Source organism: Leuciscus leuciscus (genome assembly GCF_965113295.1).
Source record: "Leuciscus leuciscus genome assembly, chromosome: 1".
NCBI lineage: Eukaryota > Metazoa > Chordata > Actinopteri > Cypriniformes > Leuciscidae > Leuciscus > Leuciscus leuciscus.
Genome location: NC_138725.1, coordinates 30,828,266 through 30,850,218, shown reverse-complemented (window position 1 = coordinate 30,850,218; position 21,953 = coordinate 30,828,266). Strand labels below are relative to the sequence as shown.

At 40.5% G+C, this 21,953-nt stretch overlaps 1 protein-coding gene across 2 annotated transcripts in view; it reads left to right on the top strand.

Annotated features, from left to right (window-relative positions):
- Positions 1 to 19,957, top strand: part of LOC309477956 (uncharacterized protein) — a 52,703-nt gene extending 32,746 nt beyond the window's left edge. Inside the window, exons 1-8 of one of the 2 annotated variants that reach the window (XR_014198717.1) lie at positions 12,444 to 12,521; positions 17,925 to 17,966; positions 18,106 to 18,137; positions 18,234 to 18,281; positions 18,534 to 18,871; positions 18,967 to 19,071; positions 19,160 to 19,275; positions 19,378 to 19,957. Coding sequence is in view for 1 of the 2 variants with exons in the window: in XM_082141486.1 (XP_081997612.1) it covers positions 17,925 to 17,966; positions 18,106 to 18,137; positions 18,234 to 18,281; positions 18,534 to 18,839 (428 nt within the window). In the remaining variant the exon portion in view is untranslated. Of the gene's footprint in view, positions 1 to 12,443; positions 12,522 to 17,924; positions 17,967 to 18,105; positions 18,138 to 18,233; positions 18,282 to 18,533; positions 18,872 to 18,966; positions 19,072 to 19,159; positions 19,276 to 19,377 lie in introns of those variants that run through there. The other variant, XM_082141486.1, reaches the window with a different exon arrangement.
- The last annotated feature ends 1,996 nt before the right edge of the window (positions 19,958 to 21,953 follow it).

The following is a 21,953-nucleotide window of genomic DNA, read 5'->3' as shown; positions in this document are numbered from 1 at the left end:
GAAAGGGGCTTTAGTTGTATATTCAGCAGGATTCTTTATAGAGCACACAAGCTGTCGGTAGCTGCAGTCATCAAGTCAAACTAAGGGAAATTTACATTATATTTTATATACCTTTCAAAGAGGTGGCATGCAAATGAAGTACAGGAGTCAGCCCATTTCCCCAGTCCTGGTCTCACCAGCATAACAGTGTCATTCAAATACATTGAAGCTAATCGAATCAGCCTAACTATTCAACAAGTGGGCCAGGGGCTCCAAGAGCCATTAAAGACAAAGGGTGAGAGTCTCAGTAATCTGACTCATTTATTAAATGTATTAAAAAACACAAAAAATACAAAATGGATTCGTCAAGCAATGAGGATGATTTTGTTGCCCTCTTTCTTTTTAAAAAGAGAAAAAATATTGAGTCCATCCAATCCTGAGATTGCGCCGAGAGGAAGGAGAGTTTCACCTCCTTATCAAGGAGTTGCGAAATTATCCTGAGCGATTCAAAATTTACCTCAGAATGTCAGTGGAACAGTTTGATGCTTTGCTAGCGATACTGGAGCCACATATTAAAAAGAAGACCACCAATTTGAGGTTTGAGGTCAAAACAAACTGAGGTTTCTACCATTCTTTCATGATTTTTCATGTTCATCACTATTTAAAAATAAAGGTCTGAACACGCCTTAGGAGTATGAAAATATTCTTGTTGCGAACTGATAAATTACGGCTCCTCTGTAATTTATTTTGAAAATCAGTCACCGAATATGAAAACTAGAGATTTCAAACGATATATAGTTTGTCAAGATTAGTTTAGCTTTAGTCTAGGATATTACTGTTTTAAATATGTAATGGCTGTGGGCCCGCCGGCGACACTATTAATTGTTCATCTCTATTTTTGGTGTTTATTTTAAATTAGACAAATCTGACATTATTATTAATCTCCAATATGTTATGTAATAGTTGATATGGTTCTTTAATGCTCTTCTAACTAGCAGAAGACACTCGCAGGGTTTGAATCTCAGTTGTGCAGGCGGGGCATGTTGTCACACTGCGTTACAATGAGCCCCTATTAGAAATATGCTATTATATTCTATACTTTTATGAATTCTATTGAGAAAATACGAGACAATGGTGAATAAATAGTGAGAGTCAATGTTCAGAAATTATTTATTATTATTATGTTTTGAACTATGTTGTATAGCTATGGAGCCCCTAAAGGGACGTTGTAGTGTTTAGGATATGCAGTATGAGGTTTACGACAGTGATGTTTTACGTTATGACGCACGGGGGTACGCCTGCCGTATTACGTTGTGTAAACAACAGAGCACTAGCATTAAGCCCATGAGGGATGACGGCTGTCTGTGAAATAACTGTCTGATATCACAGTAAAGTATACTGAATGCACACATCTGTTTCTTGTCAAATACTCAAATGAGAACATCACATTGGCGACGAGGATAAACAACAACAACAACAACAAAAAAACTTTTAAAAAAAAAAAAGAAGAAGGAAAAAAAGATGTCACTGGGAAACACCGTCGCTCTGCAAGCCTTCCATACCGAAATGGATCCGAGCTCAGTAGCACCACGCTGGACAAAATGGATACAAAGGTTTGAAAACTATATTACAGCAGTGAACATTACCGGAGATGCGAGGCAGAAAGCATTATTACTGAACTTGGCGGGAGAGCGCGTGCATGACATCTATGACACGTTAGCAGCAGAGGAAGATAAGTTTGCTGATGTTAAGCAGAAGCTATGCACGTATTTTACGCCTAAAAAGAACGTCCAGTATCAAGTATATATATTCCGAAAGGCAGTACAGCAGCCGGGCGAGAACCTAGACACATACTGTACCAGACTACGCATGCTAGCAAAGAATTGTGAGTTTGCCGACGTGAGCCATGAAATAAAAGCACAGCTGATCCAAAGCTGCAGTTCAACCAGGCTGCGTAGAAGAGCGCTCAGAGAACCCGAAAACAGCCTGGATGACCTTCTCGAATACGGGAGAACTTTAGAACTGTCCGAGCAACAAGCAGCCGGCATGGAGCAGAGTGTAGCTGCATCAGTGAATGCAGTGCATCAGAATGGGCGAACAGCTACCAGCCGACGCGCCGGGAGAGCTAAGTGGAAATTATCCACATGATGGAAACTGCCCAGCGAAAGGAAAAGACTGTAAAGCATGCGGGAAACCAAATCACTTCGCCAAGCAGTGCAGGGCAAAACAAAGAACACCTGGAAGAGACTTTGAAATAAAACACAGAGACAACAGTAAGCAACACAAAACGCACACGAAAGTTTTAACATCACCAGCACAACACAGAGTACCACACATGACTCGTCTAGTAGTGATGAAGCTTATGTATTTGCTGCCAGTAGCAACAAGAATACCACTCAACCACGCACACACATTTGGCTTAATGGTGTGAAAATTGCAGCAATGATTGATTCCGGGGCTGCAGTGAACATTATTAGTGAATCAGTCCTCCGTACACTGAGACCATGCCCACAGCTCAGCCCAGCTGATATAAAGATATTCCCATATGGCAATACTGAACCACTGCCCATAACCGGTGCATTCACATGTAGCACAGAGACAGATAATAGGAAAACCACAGCCGAGTTCTATGTAATGAAGGGTGATAGCTGCTCTCTGCTAGGCTACAACACAGCTAAAGAGCTAGGCCTCATCAAGATCATCAACACTGTGTCTGCTACAACCGGTCAAACAGTAGCAGATGAGTTGGTACAGAAACACCCAGAGCTGTTCGAGGGCATTGGCATGCTGAAAAACTTTCAGGTAAAGCTTCACATCAACACTGACAGTCACCCAACCTGTCAGCCACATAGGCGAGTACCTTTTCACATCTGACAGAAGGTCGAAGAGGAGCTGAAACGGCTTGAGGATGACGACGTCATCGAGACAGTCACAGGCCCCACGCCATGGGTCTCCCCCATTGTGACACCACCCAAGTCAAAGGATCCGGACAAGGTTAGAGTCTGTGTCGACATAAGACAGGCCAACACCGCCATACAACGTGAACGCCACATCACTCCCACCATGGATGACGTAATCCACGAGTTGAATGGAGCTACAGTCTTCTCCAAGCTCGACCTGACTGCTGGTTACCATCAGCTAGAACTCCACCCCGACAGCAGGTACATCACGACATTTACCACACACCTTGGTTTGAGACGATACAAGCGCCTGAATTTTGGGATATCTTCAGCAGCAGAGGTGTTCCAGATTGCGATCTGCCAGACGCTCCAAGGCATCAAAGGAGTAAAGAATCTGAGTGATGACATCATTGTGTATGGTAAAACACAGAAAGACCATGACGACAGCCTCAGAGCTGTGTTCCAGAGATTGAAAGACAGAGGGCTCACACTCAATAAAAAGAAATGTGAGTTTAACAAAAGTAAACTTGAATTCTTTGGATTTATTTTTTCAGCTGGTGGAATCTCAGCCGACCCGAAAAAAATTGATGCCATCCAGCAGGCGAGTGATCCACAAGACCAGACTGAAGTCAGGAGTCTGCTGGGCATGGCGAACTACAGTGCTCGTTTTATCAAAGACTTTGCTTCCATCTCTGCACCACTACGTGAGCTGACCAGAAAAGACACACCATGGCACTGGACCCCTGAGCACGCCAGAGCACTACAGACGATCAAAGACAGCCTGACCAGCAACATGGTAATGTCATACTTTGATCCAGCCAAAGACACAGAGCTTGTGGTAGATGCTAGTCCAGTCGGTCTAGGCGCTGTTCTCTACCAAAAGGATGGAAAGGGAGAGACGCATTCCATAGCATACGCCAGCCGTGCTCTCAGCGACGTAGAAAGACGTTACTCACAAACGGAAAAGGAGGCACTGGCCATTGTGTGGAGTTGTGAACACTTTCACTTATACCTGTATGGCAACCCGTTTATCCTTGTCACTGACCACAAAGCTCTGGAGGTCATATGGAACAACCCTCGTTCAAAACCACCTGCAAGGATCGAGAGATGGGGACTGAGACTACAGCCCTACAACTTCAGGGTAGAATACAGAAAAGGTGCAGACAACCCTGCCGATTACATCTCCCGTCACCCCATCCCGATGCAGACGAGCGAAAGCACAAGAGCGGTGAAAGTGGCAGAGGAGTATGTCAACTTTGTAGCTGAGCATGCCACACCAAAAGCTATGACTCTCCAGGAGATAAGAGATGAAACACTAAAAGACCCAATCCTGCAAAAGATTAGTGCCCACATCAGAGACAACACATGGCACAAAATCACAGGCGACACACAACATGCTGAAACACTGAAAAAGTACAGACAGATTAGTGGGGAGCTCACGGTGTCCCACACCGACGACATCATCCTGCGAGTTACGAAAATTGTCATCCCTGCATCCCTCGAGCACAGAGTATTACAGCTAGCCCACGAAGGACACCAGGGCATTGTAAAGACTAAGACACTGCTCAGGTCAAAGGTCTGGTTTCCTTACATAGACCAGAAAGCAGAACTGACGGTCAAGAACTGTTTAGCATGTCAAGCCAACACGCCTATAACACAGTCCGAGCCACTGAGAATGTCTGAGTTGCCAGAAGCACCCTGGCTTAACATCAGTGCAGATTTCTACGGGCCACTTCCAACTGGAGAACATCTACTAGTTGTCATAGATGAATATTCTCGCTACCCAGTTGTTGAAATTGTAAGATCTGTCTCAGCCAACACAGTCATCCCAATCATCGACAAAGTGTTCTCGATGTTCGGAATTCCCAGAGTTTTAAAAACAGACAACGGGCCCCCTTTCAACAGTGAGCAGTTTTCCAAGTTTGCAGGCCATCTAGGTTTTCACCATCGGAAAATAACACCTCTCTGGCCTCAAGCAAATGCAACAGCAGAACGTTTCATGCGCACGCTTGGAAAAGCAATCCGTGTGGCAGAGACACAGAACACCCCGTGGAAACAGAGACTTAACACGTTTCTCCGCGAGTATCGCACCACACCACACAGCACCACAGAAGCGTCACCTGCTGAATTGTTGTTTAAGCGCAAAATTCACACTAAGATCCCGTTGATCACCACAACCTGCGAATGCAACAATGATCACATCATCAGGGAGCGGGACACTAATGCAAAAGCAAAGATGAAATCCTACTCAGACGCGCGCCGTCATGCTAAGCCAACCACATTCACCCCTGGTGACAAGGTACTATACCAACAACCCAAGCACAACAAACTCACTACCCCATACAACATCAAGCCATACGCTGTGGCAGAGGTCAAGGGCTCCATGGTCACAGCAACCAGAGATGGACATTCCATAACAAGGAATTCGTCCTTCTTTAAAAAAATAATCTCCAAGACAAAAGCTGCGCCCACAGTTCTGAATGAGGAGGATGAGAGAATCGTTGATAACGAGGACACTGTTGCTGTGAAACCAAGGTATCCTTTTCGAGTTAACCGCCAGTGTCCATCATACCTCAAAGACTACGAGCTTGAGTGAAGGATGTTTACACCCAATCCAGCAATAGATTAGTCTAAAGGTTTCTGAATGACTGTTCTGTCTAAAGGATTAACCTAAAGGTTCCCAAATTACTGTTTTCTCTCTTTTTCAAAACCATTCGCACAATGCGAATGTACTTCAGTGATTATGAAGTATTGTTGCACTTTGATACTGTTCATTATAAGCACACTTGATAAGTTGCCTGAATGTGTTTGTTCTAGCACAGGTTTGAATTATATGTTTACATTCGTACTGCCGAGCTACGTATGACAAGTAATGTTGTTGTTACATACGACAAGTGAGTAAGTCACATATGTCCAAGATAGTGGATCTAGTTGTTAAAAAAAAAAAAGAAAAAAAAAGAGTGATGTAGTGTTTAGGATATGCAGTATGAGGTTTACGACAGTGATGTTTTACGTTATGACGCACGGGGGTACGCCTGCCGTATTACGTTGCGTAAACAACAGAGCACTAGCATTAAGCCCATGAGGGATGACGGCTGTCTGTGTAATAACTGTCTGATATCACAGTAAAGTATACTGAATGCACACGTTCTTGTCAAATACTCAAATGAGAACATCACAGACGTGGTGGTGTAAAAAAATTAGGATGGGAGAATTATTTTTTTTCGTCAAATCTTTTACGTTCCCTCAAGAAACTTTGCGTTCCCTCGCAAAACCTGTTGTGAGCTCGGACAGACACTTCCTCTTTAATGTCCCGCTGGCAGTGCTTCAGAGCTCCTTTACGTTAATGGAGCGTTTCATAGTGTTTGAGCTTGGACTTAAATATAAATAAAATAAGTTTTGCGAGGGAACGCAAAAGATAAAAAAAAATAAAATAAAAAAAAAATTCTCCCTATCCTACATTTTTTCCACCACCAGGGGACGTCCCTAAGGGGCTCCATATATAGAGGTGTTTTCCAGTGTGTTCATTGTCAACCTCAAAATTTTTATTTTTAATTATTAAAATAGGGCATTATTTTATTTGAAAAAAAAGTTAATAATAGGTTTTATTGCGAAAATATTTTAGTTTGTCTTTTTTTTATTTTTATTTTTTTATTAAATCAGATAGCATTGCTGTCATATGGTCATGCTACAATGTGCTCCACCTATGGGGCATGTTGTCACATTTCACTTCCATTCTTTTGGGGTATATCAAGAAATAAATACAGTGCCCTCCACAATTAATGGCACCCCTGGTAAATATGATCAAAACTGGCTGTAAAAAATAAATCTGCATTGTTTATCCTTTTGATCTTTCATTCAAAAAATTAGCAAAATTCTAACCTTTCATTTAAGTAAATAAAATTTATGTGGGGGGGAAATCACATTATGAAATAAATGTTTTTCTCCAAAACACGTTGGCCACAATTATTGGCACCCTTTTATTAAATACCTACTTTTTGCCAAGATACCAGCTCTGAGTCTTCTCCTATAATGCCTGATGAGTTTGAACTGGACTTTTGAACTGTAATGTTCTAATTTTCACGGAAACATGGTTAAACAGCGGAATACCGGACAACGCTATTGAGCTAGCGGGACGCCATACATTCCGGGCGGATAGAACATTAGATGGCTCCGGTAAGACCAGAGGTGGTGGATTGTGCATTTACATTAACAAAGCTTGGTGCACAAACTCTGCTATTGTTGGGAGACATTGTTCAGCTAACCTTGAGTTTCTCATGGTTAAATGTAGACCGTTTTATCTACCGCGGGAGTTCACTTCCACTATTATAACTGCAGCCTATATTCCCCCGGATGCTGATGCCAAGTTTGCTATGAAAGAACTTCACGCAGCCATCAGTAAACAACAGACCGTTCACCCGGAAGCTGCGTTTATTGTTGCGGGTGATTTTAATCATTCAAACTTAAAGTCAGTGCTACCGAAATTTCACCAGCATGTTTCCTGTCACACCAGAGGAAACAAAACCTTAGACCATGTTTACACAAACATGGCTGGAGCTTACGTCGCGACACCCCTCCCCCACCTGGGACAGTCAGATCACCTTTCTTTGTTCCTCACCCCCAAATATGCACCTCTCATCAATCGCGTGAAGCCATCAGTGAAGACCATCAAGGTGTGGCCTGCGGGGGCAGATTCCTCACTCCAGGAAAGGTTTCTACACACAGACTGGAGTATGTTTGCTTCTCAAGCCACCAGTGGCTCTCACACAGACATTGACTGCTACACCTCCTCTGTACTGGATTATATCAATACCACCATTGACAGTGTTACAACCCAGAAGCAGATCACCACATACCCAAATCAGAAGCCATGGATGAACAGGGAAGTGCGACTCCTATTGAAGACACGCAACACTGCCTTCAGATCAGGAGATGCACAAGCCTATAGTACATCCAGAGCAAATCTGAAAAGGGGCATCAAAGAGGCCAAGCACTGCTACAAGCTTAAGATAGAGGGACACTTTTCCAACGCTGACCCTCGGCGCATGTGGCAGGGCATTCAGGCCATCAGTGACTACAAACCCTCTCACTCCACCCCCGCAGCCACTGATGTCAACTTCCTGAACGAGCTAAATGACTTTTATGCTCGCTTTGAAAGAGACAACAGAGAAACTGCCACCAAGCTCAAATCCTCAGCTGACCACCCGCCGATCACACTCTCCTCCACAGATGTCTGCAATGCACTGAGCAGGATCAGCGCGCACAAGGCTGCTGGACCAGACAACATCCCTGGACGCGTACTCAGGGCATGTGCGGAGCAGCTCGCTGGGGTTTTTACAGACATTTTCAACCTGTCTCTTGCCCAAGCAGCTGTACCAACATGCTTTAAATGCACTTCCATTGTGCCAGTGCCAAAACACTCCAGCCCGAAGTGCCTTAACGACTACCGCCCTGTAGCACTCACACCCATCGTAATGAAGTGCTTTGAGCGGCTGGTCCTGGCACACCTAAAAGACTCTCTTCCATCCACATTGGACTCACACCAGTTTGCCTACCGTAGCAATAGGAGCACAGAGGATGCAGTTTCCATGGCACTGCACTCTGTGCTCACACATCTGGACAATAAGAACACTTATGCACGCATGCTGTTTGTTGACTTCAGCTCAGCATTCAACACTGTCATCCCAACTAAGTTAATAGCCAAACTTGGAGACCTGGGCATCAACACCTCCATGTGCAACTGGATTTTGGACTTTTTGACCAACAGACCCCAGAATGTTCGATCAGGCTCCAACTGCTCCACGTCCATCACACTCAACACTGGTGTACCACAGGGCTGTGTGCTAAGCCCGTTTCTCTACTCCCTCTTCACCTCCGACTGCAAGCCTGTGTACGGATCTAATTCCATCGTCAAGTTTGCGGACGACACTACGGTGATTGGTCTCATCAGCAACAACGATGAGACTGCCTATAGGGAGGAGATCAAGCACCTGGCCACATGGTGCACTGAAAATAACCAGCTCCTCAACACCACCAAAACGAAGGAGCTCATCGTGGACTTCAGGAAAGTGTCAAGAGGCACACACGACACCATCCACATCAATGGAATGGCTGTTGAGCGTGTCTCCAGTTTCAAGTTCCTGGGGACCCACATCTCGGCGGACATGACCTGGACAACCAACACCTCCAGCCTGGTCAAGAAGGCTCACCAGCGCCTTTTCTTCCTGAGGACACTGAGGAAGAATCAGCTTTCCTCCACTATCCTGGTGAACTTCTATCGCTGTGCAATAGAAAGCATCCTGACCAACTGTGCTACAGTGTGGTATGGGAGCTGTTCTGTTGCAGAGCGCAAGGCACTGCAGCGGGTGGTGAAAACCGCCCAGCGCATCACTGGGACTCCACTACCTGCCATCGAGCACATCCAGAGGAAACGCTGTCTGCATCGAGCTCGCAGCATCCTTAAGGACTCCTCTCACCCAGCCCACAGACTGTTTTCTCTCCTGCCCTCCGGCAGGCGTTTCAGGTGCCTACGGACCAGGACCAGCAGACTAAAGAACAGTTTTTTCCCCAGAGCTGTCTCTTTATTAAACTCTAACCCTCATTGATCCCACTCCCCTCATATACTGATTGACTCTCCTCTCCCTCCTCACACCTGCCTCCATTTTGTTATTTGCAATACTATAATGTTCATTTGCACTGCTGACTGTTATTATAGTAACAACTGTTTACATATGCATCTTGCACTACTACCTTGACTGGAATATGCTCAATTTGCACTGCCGACTGTTTATTTACAGTACCGACTGTTTACATATACATTTGCAATACCGTACTTTAACTGTAATATGCAATTACTTTCCACTGCACTTTCACTCGGATAGCTTCTGTCCAAACTTTATTTGCACTACTTTAAATCCATTGTTATACTGCTCATTTTAGCCTAACTTATACATATATCTATTTGTAAAATTCTGTTTATAGTAATAGCCATCTGTATATTATGCTCACATTCTGTTTATAGTAACAGCCATCTGTATATATATTCATAGTACATATCTATCTGTAAAATTCTGTTTATAGTAACAGTCATCTGTATAAATATTCAGTACATATCTATCTGTAAAAATTCTGTTTATAGTAATAGCCATCTGTATATTATATTCAGTACATATCTAGCTGTAAATTCTGTTCACAGTAATAGTTATCTGTATATTATATTCATAGGACAAATCTATCTGTACATTTTTGTTTATAATAGTATTCACTCTATATTTATTCAGTACATATCCATGTTCTGCACTTATGGAACCACTGTATATCCTGCACTTGCTGCTATTGCACTTCTGGTTAGACCTAAACTGCATTTCGTTGCCTTGTACCCGTACTTGTGTAATGACAATAAAGTTGAATCTAATCTAATCTAATCTAATGAGTTTGGAGAACACCTGACAAGAGATCAGAGACCATCACTGCATGAAAAGACTCAAATCCGGCAAAATACGGGCATGGTAAACTCCTGTGTAATTTGATGTTTGCCGGATGTATGTGGGAAAAAGCGGATCAGAGTAACATGGAACAGTATATTTCCAGATAGACCCGGAAACCTCACATATGCGGACATATACAGGAATCCGTGAAATTTCACGGACATATACAGCTGAAACACTGCTGGGTGTGAGAGGACTGACAACTGTTAGGTGTGAAGACCTTTCATATGTTAATGACTGACACTAAAGGCCAATTTATACTTCTGCGTCGAGTGTACGCCGTAGTGTACGTCGTAGGCTACGCACGTAGGCGACGCCGTCGTGAGCATTTATACTTCTGCGAATGTCTGTGTTGCTCTGCAGTTACACCGCCGAAACGCTAGTTGGCGCGGGTGGGTTTTAATGTTCCAGTTCCACTGTGTTTACATTCCTCGCGGCTATTTTGAGTTTAGGTTTCTACGAGCAATGGCGACTGAAGGAGTCAAACAGATGGCTGTACTTCCGCACTTCTTCAAGCAATCTCTCGGTCACTTGGTCTATTTCTATGGCTCTTCACTGATCTTCGGAATTTAAAAATGGCAGGCGGGCGGTGCAGAGTGCAGAAGATCATTCCGGAAATGCGTGGGAGGAAACGCGATGCTATCCAGCCGACCAATCACAGATCTTGCGGTCCGCGTCGCCGCGACGCGTAGTTACATTTTTGAGGAGGTGCGCGTCAGGGTACGGCGAAGGGTACGACGTATGGTACACGTCAATGCGTATGCTACGCCGTACCTTCTACGCGCACCCGACGCAGAAGTATAAATTGGCCTTAACAAAGTGCTGGCTGTTCTCAGAGGGTGGGGTGGCCAGGGAGGACTTCAGGATTGAATTATCTCTGGACTATTAGGTTAGGCTACAGCAAACAATCTTTTTGTACAGAAAAATAAATAAATTCTTAAGGCCCTGAAACACAAAACCGACGTCAAAGAACTAGCAATGACTAAAGCCGACTCTAGGGTTGGCTCACGTCGCCTGTGTCAGGGCCTTAAAACCACTGCATGAAAAAAAGTCTCTTAATCAAATATTTTTTATAAAAACAGGACAAAATAAACACCCAGTCTGAACATATACGTTCACAAAAACATCTGAATATTTAATGAAATAAACAAAGGAATTTAATTAGTGCTGGAAAAAAATTAATCGCATCCAAAATAAATGTTTGTGTTTGCATAATATATGTGTGTGTACTGTGTATAATTATTTTGTATGTATAAATACACACATATGCATGTTTATTTCTTAAATAAATACATGCATATGTGTGTATTTATACATACAAAATAATTATACACAGTACACACACATATATTATGCAAACACAAACTTTTATTTTGGATGCGATTAAACGCGATAAATTTTTTCCCAGCAATACATTTAATGGAACAAATAAAGAAAAATGAACCAAACATTTCAGAATATCTCAAATTTTATTGTGAAGTTTTACAAATTGCAGACAACAACATTTGTCACCTTTTTCACAATTGGCTTTTAGCTTGCTTAGTTGGGGACATTTAATTTAATATTCAACAATATTATTGATCTGCCTGCGTTGACACTATTATATGAGATCTGAACTGAGCTGGATGATGATATCACGGTTTTCTCCAAAGTGGCTATATATACACATTTAAATTTATTTATTTATTTATTTATACAACAAAATTAATCACCACTGAACTGACTTAAGCTGGACTGTGAAGCTATTTTCTTCTAGAAAACAAACTTTCTTGCATTATTTTCCTGTTATCTCTGTAAAGCTACTTTGAAACAATCTGTATTGTAAAAAGCGCTGTATAAATAAAGGTGACTTGATATTAAAAAGGTAGAAGGAACCTGAGCTTTTCTACTCCACTGAATTGAAGACTGAGGTCACCACAGTTAAAATCTCTTGCTGAGCTAATCCACCTTTAAACTATTAATGTCTATGAACAATTATGTATATTTGTGTGTGTGCCTCAGCATTTCTGAGTGAACACCGCTGGTTTACTCACTATTTTAAAGTGTACTGTCGATCACGTGATATGACGTCATGACGTGCAGCTGACGTTACCTGAAAAATCTATCCAAGATGGCTACCCTCTCGAGCGACGTGGTATCCAGCATGAAACAACTTGTAAGTAAACCAAAACACTTCAAAACTACTTTGCTTTTTGTAATATTGTAAGAATATCATATTACACGTGATATTTGACTGTTAGACGAGGCTATTTTTAAGTTGCAAGCGCGGTGCCGCGGGCGCGATTGCCGTCAGTCCGCCTGCTAGTGACAGATAATATCCTGTGTAACGTTACTGTTAATGTCGTGGCAGGGCAATAATGTTAACGTTAGTCAATAACTCTTTTCAGCAAGCGATAGTCCTTCTGTTTTTGAGTGTGTTGCTGCTGTTTGTGTTAAGCGCCCTGCTCTGGCAAGTTCAATGTGATGTTCAGACTGATCTCATGAAATGGCGTATGTATGACACGCCAATTCGATTTCCATTTTTGGCGTGCTATCAACACGCATAATCGCTTTTCAGCGTGTTTATCAACGCCGTTGACTTAAAGGGACAATGTGTAGCTTTTTAGGTATTTTATTATCTAAAATCTATATTTTTATTCATAAATATGCCCTCAATGGTGTACAAATACCTATGCCAATGTTCAGACTAATTCTCGTAAACGAAGAATTTATTATCTTTATATACATGGGACGGGTAAGTCCACGGAGGCTTCCATGTAGTTCCGCCATCTTGAAAAACTATAATAGCAGAGAGGGACAAAAAGTAGTTAGGCCAACGCGTTTCCACAACGCGTTTCGTTCAGAGCCAGCGTCACGTGACTGAAGCCAGCAGAAGCGGAGGAGCAGAGCAGTGAGAGGCGCTTGTCACTGCCGCGGCAAGTTTAAAAGGCTGCACTGGCACTGCACGGTTATTTATACACCGTTCATTCATACATACATATGAGTCACAGGATAAGGAGTCCTCGTCGTCGAAAAAGTCCAAAATAGATCGTAAAAGGAAACGTGACCGGAGATAACAAAAACAAGGGTTACTGTCAGGATAGCTAATGCAGGAGAAAGCTTTCAAAAGAGACCCTGAAGTTGCCTGCTTTCTTCTCGACAGGTAAGTCAATGTTACAGTCTTAATTACAAGCTTTTTTTTCATTGCTTGGTTGTGTACTTTATTATATAGACAGTCGAACATTTATAGTTAAAAGTTAAACAGGCTCTTTGATGAATAGCAGCTATTGAGTAAAGTAACGTTAGAGAAGGCTCTGATGATGATGATATCTAACAATGCACATACTTCAAAAAATATAACGAGTAAAGAAGGCATTACTACTAATTACCATAGTTAATGTTTTTGACAGTCAGTAGTTCATACTGTAACATTCTTTTTTTCGTTGTTTCAAGTTTCAGTTTGTTTTAAATAACAAACATGTTCACCCGAAGAAAAACTCGAAGTGCTATTATAAGACATCCTGTCATAGCTTTTAGGTACATAACGGCTACCGTAGATGCAACGCGCATTTGAAAAAGTGAGGCGCTGGAGAGCATTATTCGTTTGAATGCAAAATACAATTTCACCACTAGATGGGAGAAATTCCTACACAATGTCCCTTTAACGTTACATTATAGATAATGTATATGACCTACCCCAACTCCCTAAAAGTCCCTAAACCTACCCGTCACTGGGGTTAATCTTCCCACACCTAAACATACCCATTTTATGGACAATATTAAAATGATAAAACGTAATGGACAGATATGTAGAAAAATTGCATTTTTATGAACAATATGGCATTAAAAGATAGTTTGAGCCACGAATCCTACCCCTAAACCTAACCATAACCATTTTTTAAAACTACCTAGGCAACAATTATAAAGAAAAACAACAGACAGACGAGTATAATCACAATAATTTATTTATGGTTCCTATAGAGCTCGGGCGTACCTGCAGCAAAATAATGGCTATGACTTTTGGAAAGAAGTTAAGGCTATCAACAACAGAAAAATACCACTGCCGACTTGTATTGATGGGGCTGTTGGAACCGAGAATATTGTTAACTTGTGGAGAAAACATTATGAAGCTCTTTTTAATTGTGTTGCGAGGAAAGAATTTGAAGTTGGTCATGTGTCGAATGAAGAAGATATGATTATTACACCTGATGAGGTTAAGTTCGCAATTGATAAACTTGCGGTGAATAAAGCATGTGGTCCTGATCGAATAACAGCTGAACATTTGAAACACGCTAGTTCAAGGGTTACTGTATTACTTGCTTTGTGTTTTTCAGGTTTTTTATCTCATGCTGTGTTACCTGATTCCATGATAACAGTATTACTATTGCCTGTTATTAAGGATAAAACTGGTAAAATAACTGCGACAGAAAACTACAGGCCTATTGCATTGGCAAGTGTGCTTTCTAAAATATTTGAGCAAATCCTCATGGATAGGATCAAAGAATATTTAATAACTACGGATAACCAATTTGGTTTTAAAAGTAAGCTTGGCACTGATCTATGCATATATTCATTAAAAGAAGTAGTTAGTAAGTATAATACTCATAATTCCACAGTTTTCATGTGTTTTTTAGATGCTTCCAAGGCGTTTGATCGAATAAACCATTCTAAGCTTTTTTTTAAATTACAAGAAAGAGCAGTTCCCTCTTATATTATAAGAATTTTACTCTTTTGGTATATACATCAAACCTTAAAAGTACAATGGGGTAATTCCGTTTCGGAACCGTTCTATATGACAAATGGGGTTCGGCAGGGTGGGTTATTGTCACCCTTTCTGTTTAATCTCTACATGGATGGTCTTTCTGTGGAGCTAAATGACTGTAAGACTGGATGTCTGATAGGTGATAGCATTTTTAATCATTTGATGTATGCGGATGATGTTGTCATTATGTCTCCATATAGTGTAGGCCTACAACAATTGCTTCGAATTTGCTCAAAGTATGGTAAGCAGCATGACATAAAATTTAATATTAAAAAGAGTGTAATCATGATTGTTAAAACCCAAGAGGACCAAAAGATTAACTTTCCTTCTTTATATTTAGATGATAAAGTTTTAAATGTAGTAACTAAAGTAAAGTACCTGGGCCACATCATTAAAGATGATTTAAATGATGATGATGATGTGCAGCGCCAGTGCTGTAAATTGTATGGGCAAGCCAATATGCTGGCTCGTAAGTTTTCTATGTGTTCAGACGATGTGAAAATAACTCTATTTAGAGCATACTGTGCTTCTTTCTATACAGCCCACCTGTGGTGTAAATATTCTAAAGCAAAGATGAGAAAGTTACAGGTGGCATATAATGATGCTCTTAGAATTTTACTGAAGGTCCCAAGGTGGTCAAGTGCAAGTCAAATGTTTGTGGCTAATAATATACTCACGTTGAATGCTGTCTTGAGGAAGTATATGTATAGTTTCATATGTCGGATGAATGATTCTAAAAATAGTATCATAAGAGACTTAAACAATATTGTGTTGAGTGAAACAAGGTATTTTTCTTGTTTCTGGAAGCATTGGAGAGAAAGCTTGTATGTATTTTAAACTATGTATGTTGTTTTTTGTCTATGGATGTTGTAAGTTATTTATATGGACCCATGGGTCTGAAATAAAGAATTAATAATAAAAATAAAATAATAATATAGAGCTCGGGCGTAGATGTTATGGAACGGTGCATTGTGGGTAACGGCGGCCATTTTAGAGGCACCGCAAAAGCCTGTTTATAAGATATTAGCATAGCCGGCCGGTATCCAGAAAGAGTTATGGACCGTGACAAAAAAAAAAGTTGCCTATACCATATACGGAAACTCACCGAGTGGTCAGGGGTGTTCACTGATATGCTCACACAAAAATCGCTGCAAAAGAGGCTTTCCTACAGGTTTTATCGTAGTTTTTGTCAAACACACACAAAAAAAAAAAAACTTGGACAAAAACTACGATAAAACCTGTTGGAAAGCATCTTTTGCAGCGATTTTTGTGTGAGCATATCAGTGAACACCCCTGACCACTCGGTGAGTTTCACGTCTTTGTAAACGAAAGTTTAATGCGTTTTTTGGAAGGATTATTCCAGTGCCCATATGCAGCCATTCTGTAGGTGGGGGGGGAGAAGCGAAAGAAACCTAAAATTCTCAGGACAGCAGCATTTGTCCAAATTTTAATCTTAACCATTCGATTTCATCAGAAATTATCTGTAAACAGGGCTTTAAGTGTAAAATAACGAACTTGTCCTTTAACGTACATAAGCAGAGAGCTGTTTTCTTTTGTTTTGAATTGTTTGTTTAAAAGTAGACGTTTCTATATAGATATATTTATTAAAATACAAATTAATGCAAAACGAAATTCACTTTAAAGAAAGGCTTTGTGCTTTCTGTTTGAAGTCTCTGCCCCGATCAATTTAACAACTTGTCACTGGAGGCTCACTTGCATTTCACAAATGAATGAGTGCAAGATCTGCAGATCTACAAAGTAAACGCGGAGAAAACAATCGTTCGCACCGTTAACCAAGCATCAGTGGTGACACACACACTTGTCAGATTCTGTGAGCTACGAAGCTTGTTTATGCGGGTTTGTTACACTTCAGGAGTAATTTATCATACGTGCAATAATCCACTGTTTTCGTCCGGTAGCTGCTAGTGTAACCTTATGCTTCTGTCTGCGTTGTGTTGTGTATTCAGTGCAAAAACGACAGGAGAGCGCCGGAGTGGGTCTGCATAAGAGAATATATTTTGATAAAACAGGCCGTCACGCCAGCTTCAGCTCAATCACAGTGACACTCAGTTCGGGAGAAAGGCAGAAAAGCAAAAAAAAAAAAAAAGGACAAGGAAAGAAAAAGCAAAGAAAACAAAAGCACAGAGATGGAGAAAACGCAGTAACTCCATACACTTGACTTAAACATGAAACCCGATAATATAAACGTAAACACAAAAATAGGGTTTGTCAATGCATACCTGCATAATAGAATACATTTTGAGAAACAGGCTTCAGCTCAATCACAGTGATCATTATTGTGATTATACTTGTCTGTCTGTTGTTTTTCTTTATAATTGTAGCCAATAGTTTTAAGAAATGGTTATGATTAGATTTAGGGGTAGGATTAGCAAACGTCCGGGGATAATGGTACGTGTAAGATTCACGTCTGAGGCTGTTAAACTGTGACATCTACACGTTTTCCAAAGGGGACCAACATGATTATTTCACGTACATTTTGCTCCGTTTCGCTCGGACATTTAACGGCGTAGACATACACGCGGAAGATGACGGTTCGTTTCGGCGTGAACATACACGCGGATAGCTCAAAATGCGTATAGATAACACGCCACTTTTGACTTGAAAGTGGCGTGTATGTTTACGCAAAGTCATGATGTCATGTTGCGATGTTATCTACATGCACCCAAATGAGCTAGTGGCTAAAGTTAGCAGTAACGTTAGCTTTTACTCAAACAAAGTTAAGGTTATGGACATAATATTTACCGAATGAACTATGCAAGTTTTTATTAAACCTTTACAAACGTCTTTTCATTATAGGTTTAAGTGGAAGGAGTGCAGTGAGCATTCCCCAAAATCAAGGTGACTCAAATGTTAATTTAGGCTGTAACTATTTTTCACCATTTATTTTATTTGGAGCCTAGCAGCTAATTCATTAGCATCAATCAAACGTCTCTTAAAAATTAAACATATTGCTGTCTGTTTTTGTGTGCATGTGCAGACCTACATTGTCACCAGAGAGCAACTTTATCGGTAAGTTACATTCACTTGAAATTTTGTATCATTAATTTGTAAAGAGGTTGATTGCATAATTTGACTGGTTTCATATTGATATTTTTATCTGTGCAGGTGAAGGACTTATTGGGGAAATGGCCGGCTCTTCGGATTGAATCACAGGTAAAACAGACTCACTTCTCTTTTCTGCCACTCTTCACACATATTTCTATGCCAAATTTTGAATATGTATCACATTCAAATGGAACAGCAAATGCCACTATTCACTGTGTGTAAGAACTATCACTTTGCATGTGACCATGTTGCTCAACAATGTATTTTAACAGAACATGTTGCATCACAAATGTGTTTTCTATTGCAAATCGAGTATTAGTCTTTTTATATAATTATTTTTGTTTGTTTTTGTTTTTGTAGCTTTGTGCTGAGTTCCAACGCATCACAAACGTCAACATACGGAACCAGTTCTCTGCTGTGCTTGACCAACATACACCTGCACTGGTTGCCTTGTATAGGCAGAAGGCGGCACGAACCGGAAAGATATCAGAGGCGCTGCGTGACATCTTGAAGATTTATGAACTGATATGTTTTGTCTCTTATGTTTACTGTGATGGCCAACTTATTCAAACTGAAAATTCAGTTTTGTGGTTCTTGCAGATTGTGAATCCACTTAAACGCTTTTTAATTTCAAACTTTACAGGAATCTGTAAGGCGCCTCCATAATTCAGAGAACACAAATACGATCCACAAACCGCGTAAGACTGCGTATTGTATACTGTAAATGTTAGTTTAATCTACTACTATATGGATTTGAAATACCAAAACTGAATTTCATTAATGATGCCTGCAGCTTTTTCCCCCAGAATAAATTCATCACATAACCTGGCTGTGACCACTCATCTCTTCAAAGAATTAAGGACAACTTTTACAGACGTTGTCCCTGAATGTGTAAAAGGTAATCTTAAAGATGTTGTAATCATTTTAATGTCCTCTGTTTTACTTAGTTTTATTGGCATTACATTTATTTATGATTTATTCAACAGGTTGCAAGACGTATTTTGAGACTTTGCGGAGGAAGTATTCTTTGGCTCAGCCTGAAAAGGCCCAGAAAAGAAACACTATGAAGAACACTGCAAAGAACCGTCAACGAAAGAGACGGGTAAGTTAAGAAACTGGTTAAGCAGGTTTTTTTTTTTTTTTTTTTAGAATGTAACTGTCCTCCTCTCTGTTTTAGTGGTTAAATTACTGTCATGTTTTGCAGTTGCTGGAGACCAGGTCCAGTGTTGTACAAACAAACACAGAAAGGGAACTGTGGAAGACTGCAACAATAGAACTGGTGTCTGATGAAGATGCTATTGTTGATGGAAGGCCAGTGTGGATGGTGAGGTCTCCACCAAACAGAACCATAGAGTTATCTGCTCTCTGCCAGGTACTACAAACCAGACTAGAGGCTGACCCACGCTACGTCACACCACCAGTGCATCATGGCAGTTTGAAAAATGAATATTTACATATATTTTATATACACTTTAATTTCTATATTTCTTATTTATTGATCTTGTTTTATATTATATACTTTGTATATTTGTTCCTTTTTGATGTGCATGTTGCTTATCTCCATGTTTTGTATTTTATTCCTTTACACCTTTGTTCACATTTCTTTTTCCCCATTCATTTTAATGTATGTTTATAATGTTCTTTGGAATGTTCATGTTATATTTGTTTTTGTTCCTTTACATTTTCATCCCTTCAAATATTTTTGTTCCCCCATTCCTTTTTAATGCTTGTTTATAATGCTCTTTGGAATGTTTTATTTACCTTAATAAAAATGTCAGACTTTCTCATTGTTCTTTGTGTGTTTTTAAAATTATATTTTAATGTATTAAAATTGGGGTAAGGGGGGGTTTAGTGTATACTGAGCAATATCTGCATAGCTGGTCTATAACCAATCAAATCACTGTGCGATAAGGCCTAGAGTGGGCTATGTTCTAAAAGGAACCAATCAAATCACTTTCCTGGGTTTTCAATGTGTCCTGTCCTCCAATAGTAGTCTGGGTAATGGGAGTGGTTTTAAAAGAAAAGGACCAATAGGGGGGGAGGCCAAAAGGTGCACAAAGGTGTGAAAATGTTCTCTTGAAAAAACCTTTGAGGGATTACTTGCCATGGCAACAAATGGCTGTAGCACGGAAGTATACGTCCACAACATACATCCGATTTGGTATCATTTCGGATGTATACGGATATATACAGACCCATGGAATTTGAGCTATCTGGCCAGTATACTCCTGGATTCTTCCGAATTCCAGCAGTGTATACAGGAGTATACTGGTCCGGATACACCTCTTTTCATGCAGTTTCCTCCATACAGAATCTCTCCAGATCCTTCAGATTCCCAGATCCATGTTTGTGCTTCTTCTCTTCAGTTCAGCCCACTCTTCAGGTCAGGGAACTGGGATGGTCATGGCAGATACTTCATTTTGTGCTCCCTAACACATTTTTGTGTTGATTTTGATGTTTGTTTTGGATCGTTGTCTTAATGGAAGATCCAACCACGGCCCATTATAAGACTTCTAGCAGAAGCCACCCGGTTTGGATTTTTTATCTGTTGATATTTGATAGAATCCACGATGCCATGTATCTGAATAAGAAGTCCAGGACCTCCAGCAGAAAAATATGCCCACAACATTAAAGATCCAATGGTATATTAAATTGTACACATGGTGTACTTTTTATCCTTGTGTGCACCAAACCCATCTAGCGTGTTTGCTGGCAAAAAGCTCTTTTTTAAATTTCATATGACCAAAGAAGCCTGTGCCGTCTGAAGATCCAGTCGTGTCTGACAATTAAATTTGCTGGAGTTTGTTTCTGGAGGAGCGAGGAGCATTTTTCTTGAAACCCTCCCAAACAACATGTGGGGATGTAGGTTTTTTTTTTTTTTTTTTTTTTTTTTTGGCTTTCTGACCCCCAAGACTCAACTAATCTCTGCAATTCTCCATCTGTGACCCTTGGAGAGTCTTTGGCCACTCAAACCATTATCCTCACTGTCCATTAAGATAATATAGACACACGTCCTCTTCCTGGCAGATTCATAACATATTTAGTTGATTATAACTTCTTAATTATTGCCCTGATGGTCAAAATGGGGATTTTCAATTCTTTAGCTATTGTCTTACAGCCACTTTCTATTTTGTGATGGCCAACAATCTTTCGCTGAACATCAGAACTATATTCTGTGGTTTTACTCATTGTGATGGATGATTATGGGGATTTGGCCTTTGTGTTTCCTCATATTTAAACTCCTGTGAAACACGAAGTCATAGCTGGACAGTTTCATGTTCCTAGTCCCCCTGGTGTGCTAAAAAAGGTAAATATTAATGGGAATATACTTCAGAGATATTTTACTTAAAAAAAATTCTAAGGGTGCCAATAATTGTGGCCAATGTGTTTTGGAGAAAAACATTTATTTCATAATGTGATTTCCCCCCACTTTCAATTATTTTACTTCAATGAAAGGTTAGAATTTTGCACATTTTTTAAATGAAAGATCAAAAGGATAAACGTTGCAGATTTATTTTTTACTGCCAGTTTTGATCATATTTACCAGGGGTGCCATTAATTGTGGAGGGCACTGTATACACTGTATTAATAAAACAAAACCACATAATTGTACTAGACATGTGGGAAATTAATGTGGGAAAAATAAATAATATGAACCCTAAGTAGATTTACGCAAACTGAGAAAGTAAAAAAGCATTAGTTTGTGCCCCGCTCTCCCCTACATCTAGTAGCCAAATCCCCTCAGTCTGCTGACACCAATGAAATGAGCTTTAAGTGGCC